At 40.9% G+C, this 14,440-nt stretch overlaps 3 protein-coding genes across 9 annotated transcripts in view; 1 reads left to right on the top strand and 2 right to left on the bottom strand.

The window, feature by feature from the left end:
* The window catches only part of LOC136398848 (DNA helicase MCM9), a 72,426-nt gene that overhangs the window by 36,025 nt on the left and 21,961 nt on the right, over positions 1-14,440 (bottom strand). The window contains exon 8 of one of the 7 annotated variants that reach the window (XM_066373373.1): positions 2,444-3,298. The exons of 3 other annotated variants lie outside the window; for them this stretch is intronic. In XM_066373373.1, the coding sequence (XP_066229470.1) occupies positions 3,222-3,298 (77 nt within the window). In that variant the 3' untranslated portion in view covers positions 2,444-3,221. Of the gene's footprint in view, positions 1-2,443; positions 3,299-3,327; positions 4,732-5,594; positions 5,750-14,440 lie in introns of those variants that run through there. 3 more of the 7 variants (XM_066373377.1, XM_066373376.1, XM_066373374.1) reach the window with 3 other exon arrangements.
* Positions 730-13,293, top strand: ASF1A (anti-silencing function 1A histone chaperone). Its single transcript, XM_066373378.1, has 4 exons — positions 730-1,280; positions 7,348-7,463; positions 11,121-11,297; positions 12,898-13,293. Exons 1-4 carry the CDS (start codon positions 1,172-1,174, stop codon positions 13,108-13,110), a joined length of 615 nt encoding a protein of 204 aa, XP_066229475.1. The 5' UTR covers positions 730-1,171; the 3' UTR covers positions 13,111-13,293.
* LOC136397079 (glucocorticoid-induced transcript 1 protein-like) lies at positions 1,307-2,893 on the bottom strand. The gene is made up of 3 exons (XM_066371684.1): positions 2,860-2,893; positions 1,839-2,118; positions 1,307-1,650 (listed from the first exon to the last, which is right to left on the bottom strand). Exons 1-3 carry the CDS (start codon positions 2,891-2,893, stop codon positions 1,311-1,313), a joined length of 654 nt encoding a protein of 217 aa, XP_066227781.1. The 3' UTR covers positions 1,307-1,310.

Genomic DNA, 14,440 nt, shown 5'->3' with positions numbered 1-14,440 from the left:
TCCTTTTCTCTTATATGTATTTGTTGCCCTTTGATCTCCTGGCACTTCCATCTTTTTCTTTTACGTTCCAGTTTTGCCCATCAAACGGCAGAAACATGAGGAGTAACTGGTCACATCTCTAGTAATCTTTTCCTTGGACGTCCCACATTGGAAAGGGAGGAAAAAGATCCAGGTGCAGCCCAAAATACTACCTATTCAGATTTTCCAAGCAAAGTGTGTATGCAAAAGCCCCTTTTCGCCCTACATTTTTATATCTAACAACGCTGTCGTGCCGAAACGCAGATCTTGGCTAAAAACTAATTTCCAAAATGGCTTTGCTCCTTTCGAGCCGACATCGTTCTATAAAATCTAATTTATTTCCACAACCAATCCTTTCCTCTACCGCAAATATTATCCAGTACACAGCGAAACTAACCCAATGTATACAACTGAATCCCATCTGCTAAATTCAGTAGAGCTGGCATGCCGTTGGATTGATGTAAAAAGGCAAAAAAAAAAAAGAAACCAAGAAACCACGAAGAAATTCCGGGAGGGGGGCGTCTCTCGAGATTGTGCCCGCCCACCGCCGATGCAGCCGCGATCACACCTCCCCGCCTCGGCCGTGTCCACGCCCCTCCGGCCCCCCTCCCCGGCCCCGCCCCGCCCCGACCACGCCCGACGTGTGGCGCGGGCGCCGCCGGGCCGGGGGCGGGGCCTACTTCGTCTCACCCCGCCGCCGTCGCTGCCGCCGCCGCCGCCGGCGGCAGCCTCCGCGCGGGCCTCCCAGCCCGTATTCCACTCACTTTGTTCTCCGCCTTTGTCCTAATCCACACCAGCAGGTGGAGCCGCAGTTAAAGTTTCCGAGTCCATTCTGGGAGCGGGAGCCCATCTTGCTCGCCGCCAAGGCCCTCGTTGAAGGAGGAGGGTCAGAGCTAAGGTGCAGCCAATCGCGAGCAACCCTGCTAGTTATCAGAGCAGAATGGGCTGTAGTTTAGTGAAATAGGAAAGCTGCAAAACACTGTGGAGTGTTCCCGTGTAAATAAAAAGAGGAAAAAAAAGTTTCTCAAGTCGCCGCTGCACGACGTAGGGCCGGCGCCGGGGCGGGGGTCTGCGCTCTCCCGAACGGCCGCGCGCTGGACTTTATTGTGCCGCAACAAGCCCCCGTTCCCATTGTTTGTGTTTTTTTCAAAATATGGCAAAGGTTCAGGTGAACAATGTAGTGGTGCTGGATAACCCTTCTCCTTTCTACAACCCATTCCAGTTCGAGATCACCTTCGAGTGCATCGAGGACCTGTCTGAAGGTGAGTCGGCGCCCGCCTGCCGCCGGGCTGTCAGTTGCGGGCTGCAGACGTTGAAAGTTTCCCGGGCCCGGCCTCGCGCGGGCGGCCGGTGCTCGACGCGGGCGGGCTGCGGCTGCGGGCTCGGCTCTGCGGAGGGAAACTTGAAGTTGATGGACAACGGCCGCCGAGGTGCTTGGCCGTAGCCCGGCGTCTGCTGCGGCTCAACTTGCTAGTAACTTGTTCAAGCGGAGGTAGCCATGTTGTCAGCTTTGTCTGGCGGGCGGGCGACTCGCGAGACCCGCACTCCCGCCGGCGGCGCCGCCGACGTTCGCGCCAGGCTGGTCCCGCGCCGCGAAAGGCCTCCGCCGTCCCCGCGGCCCCGACGGGAAGGCTGGGAAGGGAGAGGCGTGTGTGTGGTCGCGCCGGCGAGTTAGCAGCGGAGCCATCTTACCCAGAGTAGAGAATTGGGCCAGCGACCCCGGCGTCACGGCGCCTCCTCTCCGCGGGTGACGAACACGGCGCCCTGCCTGCCCACCTTCCTGCCCCGAGTGGAGAGGCGAATCCATTTTTAGAGCTTACGTTGGAGTTGTCCTACTCTCCCGGGTGGCCCTGCCCGGCCGCTTTGGGGAGGAGAGCGAGGCTGTCCCCGCGCTGATTTCTGGTTCCCTCGACCAACCAGCGGGGGAGGCGGGCGCAGGCTCGACGCCGCGGGCCGGGCGCCGGCGCTCCCCCGGGGCTGCGGGGCTCCGTCCGGGCCGGCACTGGCCGGCCGGCGCCCGGGATGCTCTGATGCTCGGGGCGCCCGGGATGCTGGCGCGCAGGCTCGCTTCAACCAGCGTGAACTCCTTTTCCTTAATGACTGAAATTTCTCAGTAAGAAAAATATTGCTAAGCTAGGAACTTACATTGAACCCAAGAGCAGAAATAAGTAGAATATTTAAATAATTAGCAGGACTTAATCACTAGCTTTTAAGTAGTCTAAAAGAAGACTTTCTTCAAGGGCTTGTTGAAATCTAATTAAAATAACTCCACATCCAATATCCTAAACATATAACAGAAAAGTGGGCTAGGAAGTAAAGGTCCTAATTAATGACAGTGCACAAATTATTTTTCTAAGTACGTTTTAAGGTCTTCAAAGAGTTACTTTTAATATATGAAGTAATAGTTAGAAAGCTGAAACTTGCCAAGGTTTTATCTTTGCGATTTTATTAAAATAAGTCAGTGCTTTATTTTCAAAATTTGAGGACGTAAACGTTTTAACTTCATCAATGGTAATTTTACCAATTAAATAGGGACATACATCTTTTGAGCTTACATATCTATTTAACAAATTGCGTTTAAAATTATTGTGCTAACCAAGCTTATAAAGTATTTTCACTTTAAAAGTTATTTTTTAATTCTATAAAATGTATTTTATGTAGGGTGTTATTTTTTTAATTATAAAAATACACACTCATAATAAATTTTCAAAAGTTATACAGACATAAATTAACAGTCCTGTGTACTCAATGCCTTCCCCACCTCACTTTTATAACCGTAGTTAACACTTTAATCGGTGCTCTTCCATATAGTTTAAATACATCTATAGAGCATATATGTACATGTATAATTTGTGATGCACATTTTGAAAGACATCCTTGTTTAATTTGTAAAATAGGCCATTGACAATAAAATTAAAGGGTAATTTTCTTATTACTTTGAAACCATTTGATTGCTTTCCCACAAGAATACTAAAATATTTGAGCTACCTAGGCCATATATATATTCAAGTCTGATTTTCCCATTTCATTACCAATTACATATAAAAATGGGTGGATGCAAGAGAAACCATTGATTAGTCCATTCCAACTTAAACTATAGTGTTTTAAACATTATAAATTCTTCAGATTACAGGTATTTCAAGTGGTAACTTCCATTTTAGGAGCCAATTCTGAACAAGTAAGACAGATGACTCAGGATGTTGTTACAGGGCCTTGACATTAGATGGTTGAAATCTGCTATTCCTTGAAGTAGAACTATGTTCTATATTCCATTTTTTAACTGGAATCAGAACCCAGATGAATCACATCAGAATTTTTACAATACCAACATCAAGAATACACCTACTTCTACTTGTATACTTCACTTCCCAGGGCATCCAGACTGAACATTTACTTAGTATTTTTTTCCAAAGAGTTTAAGCTGAGTCATACCAAAGCTGCAAAGGAATCTTTCAAAAAGCTGCCATACTTGTGTACTCCACCTAGAGGCTGTGTGAATTAAGGAAACTGAGTTTACTTGGCAAAGGCTTCTTACAGGTTCCATACTTTTATACTATTGCAATTCAATCTGTTCTTGAAATGAAACTACAGAATATCTGAAATTTTCACTTTATAATTTTGTCTCAAGTCCCAAGCCAGAGGTTGGCCACCATTTTTCATACTTTAACCCTTTGAGTAGTACGAACGTTCATGCATGTACGTCCTCAACTCAAAAGGGTTAACAAAAAACTCAATACACAAAAGGGTTAACTTGTTAGTAGCCCCCAAATTATTTCATGTCTTTAAAAAGCTTTGCTTCAGAAAAAAACCTTGAGGAGTATTTGCTTTTAAAATAATTTAGTTGTTTCTAATAATGGCTACATGTCAGTTGAAGACTTAGCAGTGTACCAGAATTGAGCATGCTGCTTCATACTTTCAAACTTAAGGCTTTTTCTATTTCCCAAAGACTATTGTACATACTTTTCACTAGATCATAGGTGTTGCCAAGTAGTGTAATTAGTTTAAAATTCATTTGGTGACTTCCCTCACTCCCAACACAGATAGATATAGATACTTGAAGTCTGTGATTACCATCATTAAATGAAACAATTACTTTTAAAATAAATGAATAGACTCCTTCCACTGATAACCTGTGCAAATCATCTGACCTTTTCCCCTCCTTCCAGTACAAGGGGCAGGGAAACAAAAGGTAGGGTTAAAAAAATTAAGACTAAAACAGCTGATGCTAATTTATGAATAAGTACTGAACATTTCAAACTCAGTTACAGCAAGCATCCCATAAACATAAAAAATAATATATAGGTATTCCCTGAGTTACAGCCTTGAGTATCTCCCCATGGCTAGAGAGAGAAGAATTTATCTTCCTGGTTACTTTTTTTTTTTTTTTGGAAAAAGCCCAGGCTTTGGAGTTGCAAAGACATAGCTCGGATTCACAATGTGAATGTGGGTAAATTACTTAGCCTCTCAGCCTCAACTTTCTTATTTGCATAATAGGTATAATTAAATCCATGTGATAAAGCTGTTGAAGTTTAAACAAGTGTGAGGCAGTGAGCCTAACCAGGCGGTGGTGCAGTGGATAGAGCGTTGGACTGGGATGCGGAGGACCCAGGTTTCAGATCCCAAAGCCGCCAGCTTCAGCGCGGGCTCATCTGGTTTGAGCAAGGCTCACCAGCTTCAGTCCAAGGTCGCTGGCTCGAGCAAGGGGTCACTTTGCTGTAGCCCCCGGTCAAGGCACATATGAGAAAGCAGTCAATGAACAACTAAGGTGCCACAACAAAGAATTGATGCTTCTCATCTCTCTCCCTGTATGTTCCTATCTGTCCCTCTCTCTGACTCTCTCTGTCTCTGTCACACACACACACACACACACACACACACACACACACACAAACTGTGAGGCAGTGAGAAGAACACCCAACACATAGTAGGTATTTTATAAAAGAAAGTTTATAAATCATGACTGTTCTGTCAGACTAAATGCCAACTTACACCAATTAGGAGGCCAAGAACACCATATATATATATATATACACACACACACACACACACACACACACACACACATTATATACACATATTATATATATATATAAATAAATGAAGAAAATATGAAAACATCCACATGACAATTTCTAGTCTTGTCCTCACTTGGCTAGTTTAGTACTATAGGTTCACACCCTTAAAATAGTTTCCACCACTTGGCTTTTTGGGTTATCTACCTCATTGGCCACTAGTTTTGTAACCTCCTTTATTGTTTTCCTCATCTCCCTGACCTCTTAACATTGGACAGCTCCAAGGCTTACTCCCTAGGAATCCTACCTATTTACTGGTTCCAAAATTTTCTCAAATCTATTTCAAACTGAATATGTCTAAAATTGTCCCCCCCCACCTCCTGAAAAAAAAAAAAAAAGAAAAGACTGCTACCTCTATCTTCAAGATTTGCCCAGAATGTGACTGCTTCTTGCCCTTTGGCTACCTGTGGTCCACGCCACCATAATTTCTTGCCTCCTTTGTTGAAATATCTCCATTTCTTCCCTTGCCCTCTTACAGTCTGTACTGAACACAGCAGCCAAAGTGATCCTTCTAAAATGAAAGTAGGATCATGTCACTCCTCCACTCAAAACCCTCCAGTGGCTTCCCATGTCACTTAGTCATAGTGCTGCTTTTTTCTCTCAATCTTCATTAACACATAGTTGATCTGTTGAGATGTCAGATGGAAATGTGCTAGAAGCTGGAAATAAAATGGTCTCCTCTAGGACAGAGCCATGACATAATACATCCTCAGAAAATGACTGACTTTATAAAAGAAAGTATAAACCTAAAAAAGGAACTTGTAGTTCAATAAACTGCTTATAAATGCCATATGAATACTTAGTACCTATACTACTTCTGGTATCTCTTTAGAACAAAAATACTTACACAATTACACAAAAATGGCAACACATGGCAGAACTAACTAGATTCTCCACAAGTGACCCAGAAACTCCTCCCTCCTCTGGGAGGACTGGTGTAGTCTCAGTGCAGTGAATCCAAGAGTCAGGCACACTGCTAAATACTCTGAGAGGCCCAGGAGGTCTCAGATGATTTGTATTTGTAGTGTCTTCCTCCCCCTACTGAAGAGGAGGCTCCTTCAAAAGAGCTGTTTCATTCGTCTCTGGGTTCTTACAGAGCACACTGTAAAAGGTGCTCAATAAAATGTGAACTACATACATTTAATGACAACTACATAGACTGTCTTGGGTTGCACTCTGGTGTGTCTTATTCTTTCTTGTGTCTTTCCCACTGTATAGACTCTTATATCAAGTGGCAAAGGGATCCTTGGTTTTTCCCTCCCAACCTAAAAAATCTGGCCCTGGCCAGTTGGCTCAGTGGTAGAGCATCGGCCCAGTGTGTGAAAGTCTTGGGTTCGATTCCCAGTCAGGGCACACAGGAGAAGCAACCATCTGCTTCTCCATCTACCCCCTCACCCTGTCCCCAATGTCTCTCTCTCTTTCCCTCCTGCTGCCATGGCTTGAATGGTTTGAGCAAAGTTGGCCCCAGGTGCTGAGGATGGCTCCATGGCCTTGCCTCAGGCACTAAAATAGTTTGGTTGCTGAGCAACAGAGCAGTGACCCAGATGGGCAGAGCACGGCCTGGTAGGGGACTTGCCAGGTGGAGCTCAGTTAAGGCACATGTGGGAGTCTGTCTTTGCCTCCCCACCTTTCACTTAATAGAAAATTTTAAAAAGAATGTATGACATGAAGGGGTGCATTGAGAAAGAAACCTGACTCTGGTCCTTTAACAGTCAATGAGCTGAAGTCCCGTCTGAGCCACAGGAAACTTGGTTAATGACTTTTCCACTTTGGAGCTCTTGAATGCTTTGGATCTGTGCAACACAGTATGGGGCACTTTCCAAAGTGTGTTTAGTAAGTTAAAATATGACATGAATAAGGTGGTGGGAGGTGTGTGATTACATAGCCAAATAAATTTGGGAAAGCCAGGTTAACGTTACTGGTTTTTACTGAAGGATGCCTCAGAACACTTACTCTGCCAAGTGTGCTTAATGAATCCTCAGGATGAGGTTGAAGCATTTCCCAAGTTTTGGGCCATGTTGTTCTGTTTGTGAGGAGCCCTTCCCAGGGACTCGTATTTCACAAAAGAAAGAGCATTTGAGAAACTGGTACAAAATGTGAGAATTTCTTGAGGAACCATTCAGTGCCTTCCTGGATTTTCTGCTATGAAAAGCCAATTTTAGCAGCTTAAGTGGCTAAGTGGGCATTAAAAGGTTTTTGATGTCATCCCATAAGGTAATTACTGAATATGAAATAATGTTTTGGTTTTTAATCCTAGACTTGGAATGGAAAATTATCTATGTGGGCTCTGCAGAAAGTGAAGAATACGATCAAGTTTTAGACTCTGTTTTAGTGGGCCCTGTTCCTGCGGGAAGGCATATGTTTGTATTTCAGGTAAGATTATTCTTGGTAAATATGTATGCCAAAAATGTTTCTTACCAGACTGTATCACATGGTTCTTATACCTTTCCTTTTGGGTTAAATCATTCTGCTTCTGGTACATCACTTTTTATCTGTCTTCTCTCATGTGTTAGGAAGGAAGTCTTTGCCATAAAGGAAGGCCACTTCTGGATTTTGTGTGCTGAGATGTGACTGTGGCATTTACTCCAGGGATTGCACAGCATGCAGTAACCTTACATTGTGTCACAGCACACGTGGCGGTGAACTTGGGCTTTTTCTGTGAATAGTCCCTTAGTATCAGGCTTTCAGAGGGGTGGCTGTCCAGCAGCCCAAAACAGGGATTCAAAATGCATACTATTAATCAGTACAGTTAGATGCAGCCTCCTTCCTGGTTGCAGTCTGTGGGAATGATGCTGATATAACAAAAACAACTTTATTTCAGCATAATCAGTAACTAAGCTAGGTTACCAGGTATGTTAGTAGATAGCTACTATGTGATCTTGGGTCACTGGAATTCAAGTCCCGTTTACTAAAGCATCTAACACACAGTTTTGTAAAGGATTACTATACAAATATACTACTCTGTTTACTAAATATATGGGGAAATTCTAATATAAATTATATTCTCAGATACCACTGACAATATAGGGGTCTGTGCCAAGACTTCAGACTTTGTCTTCTGTATTCAAAAGTTAATCCATGTTATTATATAAAACTATTCAGTCACTTTCCAATTATCCATGTTTATTAGAGGGAGGTATTTATAATATTCCAAAGAGTAAGTAGCCATAGGTTTTAAAAAATTAATTTTGCTGCAGATATTTCTACAACAACGTCCCATCGGTTAAGCAGAACCCACTGAAGGGACTTCATCCAGAGAGACTATTAACTCTTCCTATCTCTAACTCTCTGTTTCCTTACTTCATAGATGGGACCAATTTAAGCAAATACTGTTGCTCAGATAATCCCATGAACTGTGGGGCCAAGAATCCCTCAAACCGGTGCTATCTTTAGAACTATCTTTTCCTCCCCTCCCTAGAGAATTCAGAATCTTGGTCTCCTAGCCTAAGTGCTTTTTTTTTTTTAATTAAAAAGTGACAAATACTTGATTGTATCTAAACAGATGGTTTAAAAAGCTCAACTATATTAAGGCGCTGTTAACCCAGGTGTGAGTACATAGCCCAGAGAAAGATATGGGTGTCAGAGAATGAGTGTTTAGGGGAGCACTGCAGTTACAGACCTGGTTCCAATCCCACTTCACTGGTTATTAGGCTCATGTGACTTTAGACAGGCCCCCTACCTTCCCTCAGTCACTTAGAAAGTGTGGAGACTACCCTAACTCATAAGAATGTTATGAGGATTAAATGAGGAATAAAGTGGTCAAGTACAATCACTGACAAACAGTGCCTATTTCTGTATTTAGAACTAAACTTTTATTCTTTTAGTTTCTTGATAATGTTATATAAAAAAAAGCAGTATTTTCTTTGACCCATAATACTGGGGAACCTGAATTTCACTGATAATTCATGATGTAGGAAGAAATTGAGTTCAACATGCAATGAGTGATATATCATTTTTATGTGCCACTATAAAAACAAGTCCCTTGTTTTTAAAACCCTTAAACATATTTTCTATGTGTTTATGTTGTTAAGAACATTCCTAAGCTTTTGGCTTAGAGAGCTGTAGAAAAAAAAAATCCCAAAGTATTTGCTTCTAGTGGTTTTCCACTGGTTTTACCTTGGTAACGGTGCATATGTTGCCAAAAAGCAACAGGGGAAGCACATACAATTTAGATTATATGTTCAGCCCATGCGTTTTACAAAATGTACCATTATCAGCAGAAAGGGGCTAAAATAGTTTTTGTTTTGTGCTTTAAACAAACTGCCATACTATTCTAGTCTGCCCTGATTTTGCCTCTGAATAAATATGCCTTTCTCATGCGTGTCAAAGGCTAGCAGATGTCCAGACATCTGCCTTAGTACTGCTGGTTGGGATTAAAGATCTCTGCCTATGACTTCTCCATCCTAAATAGTCTGAGAGGTCTACAGGCATTTCTATTTGAATTTGTTTAAACTGAAGCCTTTGGCGAACAAATTTTAAAACACAAACATGCCTAGAACCAATTTGCTGAGGGATGGGAAGCACTGTGGGTATAGTTCCCACGGCAGTACTGAACTACCTCTACTTGCCATCTCCACCCATTTCCAGGTACATTAGAAACTCCGGGTACTCTGCAAGTAACCTAACACCTCTGGGGAGAGATGCTCAGGATCTCTAAGATAAACAGCATATTCTCGGAACAGATCCTCTGTCCCTGTCCTGGTGTCTCTCCAAAGAGATCCGTAAATCACTTCAGGGCAGGAACTGAGTTAGGAATAAATTTCGGTATACTAGGTATATATTGTGTGCTTAGAGCTGTGCCAGAAATGAGATCATAAAGATGAACTGGATGGGACTCCTGTCCAAGATAAAGCTTAGGATGACAGGCAAGAGTGAAAGGTAAACATGTTTAAGTTGTTAGACATCTGTTATTATAGGATTTGTGTCAAGTAACATGAGCGCATAAAAAGATTACTATTCTAACTTTTGAATTAGAAAGGACTCACTAAAAAAACAAAAAAACCCCACAAAACATTTTGATGCAAATGTTTAAAGACTAATTTTTAGGCTCTTAGGAAGGACCTTTTAGGCCAAGAGAACAGTATATGCATGAAAGATCGCTGCATTTTCGTCCACGCCAGTTAGCTCAGTCAGTTAGAGTGTCATCCTGGAACAACAACGTTGCAGGTTCGATCCTCAGTCAGGGCACACACAGGAAGCAACTAAAAATGCATGACTGAATGGAACAACAAATGAATGCTTCCTCTCCCCCTCCCTTTCTCTCTCTGTCTCTCTAAAAAAGATAAATCAATAAAAGTTAAGCCCTGGCTGGATAGCTTTGGAGCATTGTCCCAGAGCGTAGAGGTTGCCAGTTCGACTCCCCTGTTAGGAGCAGCTCGATGTTCCTTCTCTTTCTTTCTCTCTCTCTCTCTCTCTCTCAAAAAAAAAGAAAAGAAAATCACTGCATTTTACAGAACCCATGTAATTCCAGAATAAGGGTAAGAGGTGTGTGTGGAGGTGTTGGTGGAGATGAATTGTGAGGGGCCATACAAGTAAAGTTAAAGAACTGAGATTTCTATTTTAGAAATGGGGGTAATCTGAAGTTTTCAACCCTGGAGCAGGAACAGGAATAGATCTGAGTTTAGGTAGCTAATGCTGGCAAACAGTACAAGTGACAGGTTAATTTAGGTCTCGATTTTATGACTGGAAAAGGTTACAATCAATAAGACTTGATTTAATTGTTTGATATGTTTTATGAGAGGTTTTATAATTGAATATTGCATAACCTTCATAAATGACAACCTGCTGGTCAGATTTTACTTTAAAAGGAGTGATGCTTTCAAGTACCCAGGGTACTTGAAAGAAACATGGGAACTATATTTTCTGGCTCTGAGTCAGTCTCAAAAATGAGCATTTGCTTTCCCCGTTATGATTTTTAAGTTTTTGTTACTGTGCCCTCAACTGATGGCGCTCAAGGTAACCAAAACCCCAGTCTTCCTTGCAGTTAACAGACTTTTGTGATGTGTTTCTTTTCTTTTAAAATTATTCTAGGCGGATGCACCTAATCCCGGACTCATTCCAGATGCAGATGCAGTAGGTGTAACAGTTGTGTTAATTACATGCACCTATCGAGGTCAAGAATTTATTAGAGTTGGCTATTATGTAAATAATGAATATACCGAGACAGAATTAAGGGAAAACCCACCAGTTAAACCAGACTTTTCTAAGGTAATGTTCTCACTATTTCTCTTTCAATATTTTTATTAAGCAGCTTTTTAAGCAATTGCCATTTCATAGTACATCACGAAAATGGCTGTGAGACAAAGTAAATTTGAGGTTCTTGTGCCAACTAGGCCAACTAATCATAGTTCTATTACCATGGATGACTCCAGGTGAGTCACGAGTAATTAACATTGGTCGGGCACCTTGAGTCTCTGAGGTTTAGGAAACTGAAAGTGCCTCCTGGAAGAAACAGACCGTTGGTTATGGCTTTCTGTATGGCATTTCCCATGCAGCATGATTCTATTAATTTCAACCTTTAGGACATTCAAATTCATGTTTGTTTTATTGATTTTCAATGACACTTTGTAACTCTTACCAAAAATTGTGGGGGGAAGTTTTGTGTTTGTTTTTCATATGAACATTTTTTTCTCAGAAAACCTATATGCCTTGTTTTATCTGCTATTCTTAAAGGTTAAACTAAAGGTCTTAAATGTTTCTGGTGATGGAAATCAGCTTAACTTCCAAGTGAGAAGCTGAGATCTGTGATTCAGTATTCTCAAAATTAATGAGTACTTTATGATTTCCATTGGGAACTGTCATAGTTTAGTAACTGGTGATTTCTGACATTGAACTCAACACTATCTGCCAGATGATATAAGAAAACGTAACATGGGAGCAGAAAGAAATAAGGCTAGTATGCTATTTATCCTGGTGTAGGACCTTCCATTGATCCAATTTATTAGTTACCCGTCTGGCACCTTGTATAGCAAAAAGAGAAGAAACCAGAATAGTTTTTAAGAAGGAGCCATAATTAAAAGATAGGAAACCACTAATAACAAGAGGGTATAGTTGGGGGAACTTTTCATTTTCCTTGACAATATTACTGGAGACACCACATCTATCTAGAAAGCATACTGTTTGTTAAAGAAAGCATCCTCTGAAATGTTCACCTCCAAAAAAGAAGAAATTCTCTTTTATAAAACAGAAGTATTGAGGACTTAGATGTTTTGTTAGGATAGTAACAGATCTAGATGATTTCCCTCAAATTCTCCCTATCTTGTTTCCAATGGGCTAAAATAATTTGTGTGTGTGTGTGTGTGGCAGAGACAGAGTCAGAGAGAGAGACAGCTAGGGACAGACAGGAAGGGAGAGAGATGAGAAACATCAATTCTTCGTTGCAGTTCCTTAGTTGTTCATTGATTGATTGATCTCTCATATGTGCCTTGACCGTGGGGCTACAGCAGACCGAGTCACCCCTTGCCTGAGCCAGCGACCCTGGGCTCAAGCTGGTGAGCTTTGCTCAAACCATATGAGCTCCCGCTTAAGCTGGTGACCTCTGGGTCTCGAACTCAGGTCTTCTACATCCCACACCAACGCTCCATCCACTACACCACTGCCTGGTCAGGCTAAAATAATTTCTTTGCTGCAGCCCTAGTCCTTGTTTATTACTTATGTTTTAGGTGCTTTGACTTGTTATACCTTTGTACAGATATGAACTTGGTCCTTTCGAAGTATTGATATGAAGAATCATTCTATTAAGCTCCTGTTTGTAATGGTGATCTAACTCTCTTACATTTACCATTTATATATTTCTTTTTTCCTATAGCTTCAAAGGAACATTTTGGCATCTAATCCCAGAGTCACAAGATTCCACATTAACTGGGAAGATAATACAGAAAAACTTGAAGATGCAGAGAGCAGTAATCCAAATTTACAATCACTTCTTTCAACAGATGCATTACCGTCAGCATCAAAGGGATGGTCCACGTCAGAAAACTCACTAAATGTTATGTTAGAATCCCATATGGACTGCATGTGACCACCTGCCATCACTTTAGTACAAAATTAAGCTATAATAACAGAACTATTTCCCTGAAATTCTGTAAGTCAGTCACTAAGACACAATGTGAAGAATTTGTTTAAAAAACATCCTGTAGAAAGTTTATAAGAAAACCAGTATTTGAGCAAATTGTGGAATATAAATACAACTATTTTTAAGTAATTTTTTCTCTAATGTGTTATTTTATTTGTTCTGAAACTAATCTGATTAAAACATATATATTACTTTCTTCTATATATGTAATTAAAGCACTTATAAAGTAATATGAATTATTAGACCAGGTTGTAAAGATGTCTTAGCCTCTTGGACAATAATCTTTGGACAACTATTTTACTGGCCTTCTAAGGAACAAAGTTCACACAAACTAAAGTGTTTCATTGTTTGGTTTAATTTAAGGAGTGAATTTCCATTATTTTTTAGCATGCCCTTGAAGGGATTTGAAGTCAAGTATATGCTACCAAGAACATTAGCATCTGATTTTCAGGCCATCTTGAAGTCTCCTATGGCTACTATCATAGTTCATGTAATGTTAGATAGCATTCAGTTTGGTTTCCAAGATAATGACAAATGTGGTTCATTCTTTATCAAGTCCCCTGGCTATGGTTTTTGTTTTGGTATGAGTTTAGGACATCAGAACACTTATTCATATACATTATTATTACCCAGTGAAATCAACATTTCCAGAGCAGATACAAACTCCCTCAGTTTAAGAACAGGAGAGTACCATGACTTAGATCTGTTCATCAGATTTATAATACTATAAACTTAACTCGTTAAGATTGTTTTCATAGATCATCTGTTGACAGCGTTTATATAACAGTGGATTTGGGAAGGTATATTTAGCTTTATCATTACAGATAAGTTACTATTTTGGAAATATATATATTTTCACATATGTAGAACTCCGCTCCATATCCCCTGACACTCATGCAGAAGATTAGGTATATGTGTAGGTGACATATTCTAGATAACTTTCCCAGGTAAGTTTTTAAAAAGCAGTTTTGGAAAGGAATTCATTAACTAAATGGGCCAAAACGTTCTTTTTCTTTGATAAGAGCTAGGTCCTTCCTCAAATAATTTGTGTTCCATTAAATTAAATGTAGATATTCTCATTACTCTTGCTGCTAAGCAAGACATCAGCCATATGATACAGTTATGCAGTGCCTTCATATCTAAAACTTTTATACTGTTCTACACTTTATAAAGCTTTTTATTTTGAGGAAGGGAAAAAGGCATTTGTCTGAATGTGGAATGTAAGTTGTACATATTTCCTGTCATTCTAAGTGAATTTGTGAAGCAAAATTTTGCT

Source organism: Saccopteryx leptura, chromosome 3, assembly GCF_036850995.1.
Source record: "Saccopteryx leptura isolate mSacLep1 chromosome 3, mSacLep1_pri_phased_curated, whole genome shotgun sequence".
Taxonomy (NCBI): domain Eukaryota; kingdom Metazoa; phylum Chordata; class Mammalia; order Chiroptera; family Emballonuridae; genus Saccopteryx; species Saccopteryx leptura.
This window is presented reverse-complemented; position numbering and strand designations above follow the sequence as displayed.

Excerpts from the sequence above, each read along its gene's own strand:
- ASF1A (XM_066373378.1), top strand. The coding sequence starts at position 1,172 with ATGGCAAAGGTTCAGGTGAACAATGTAGTGGTGCTGGATAACCCTTCT. Across the intron at positions 1,281-7,347 it reads CATCGAGGACCTGTCTGAAG|ACTTGGAATGGAAAATTATC; the intron begins GTGAGTCGGCGC and ends TTTTAATCCTAG. Across the intron at positions 11,298-12,897 it reads TTAAACCAGACTTTTCTAAG|CTTCAAAGGAACATTTTGGC; the intron begins GTAATGTTCTCA and ends TTTTTCCTATAG.
- LOC136397079 (XM_066371684.1), bottom strand. The coding sequence starts at position 2,893 with ATGTCTTTCAAAATGTGCATCACAAATTATACAT. Across the intron at positions 2,119-2,859 it reads GTGCATCACAAATTATACAT|TCATTAAGGAAAAGGAGTTC; the intron begins GTACATATATGC and ends GAGAAATTTCAG. Across the intron at positions 1,651-1,838 it reads GAGAGTAGGACAACTCCAAC|CCTTCCCGTCGGGGCCGCGG; the intron begins GTAAGCTCTAAA and ends CTCCCTTCCCAG.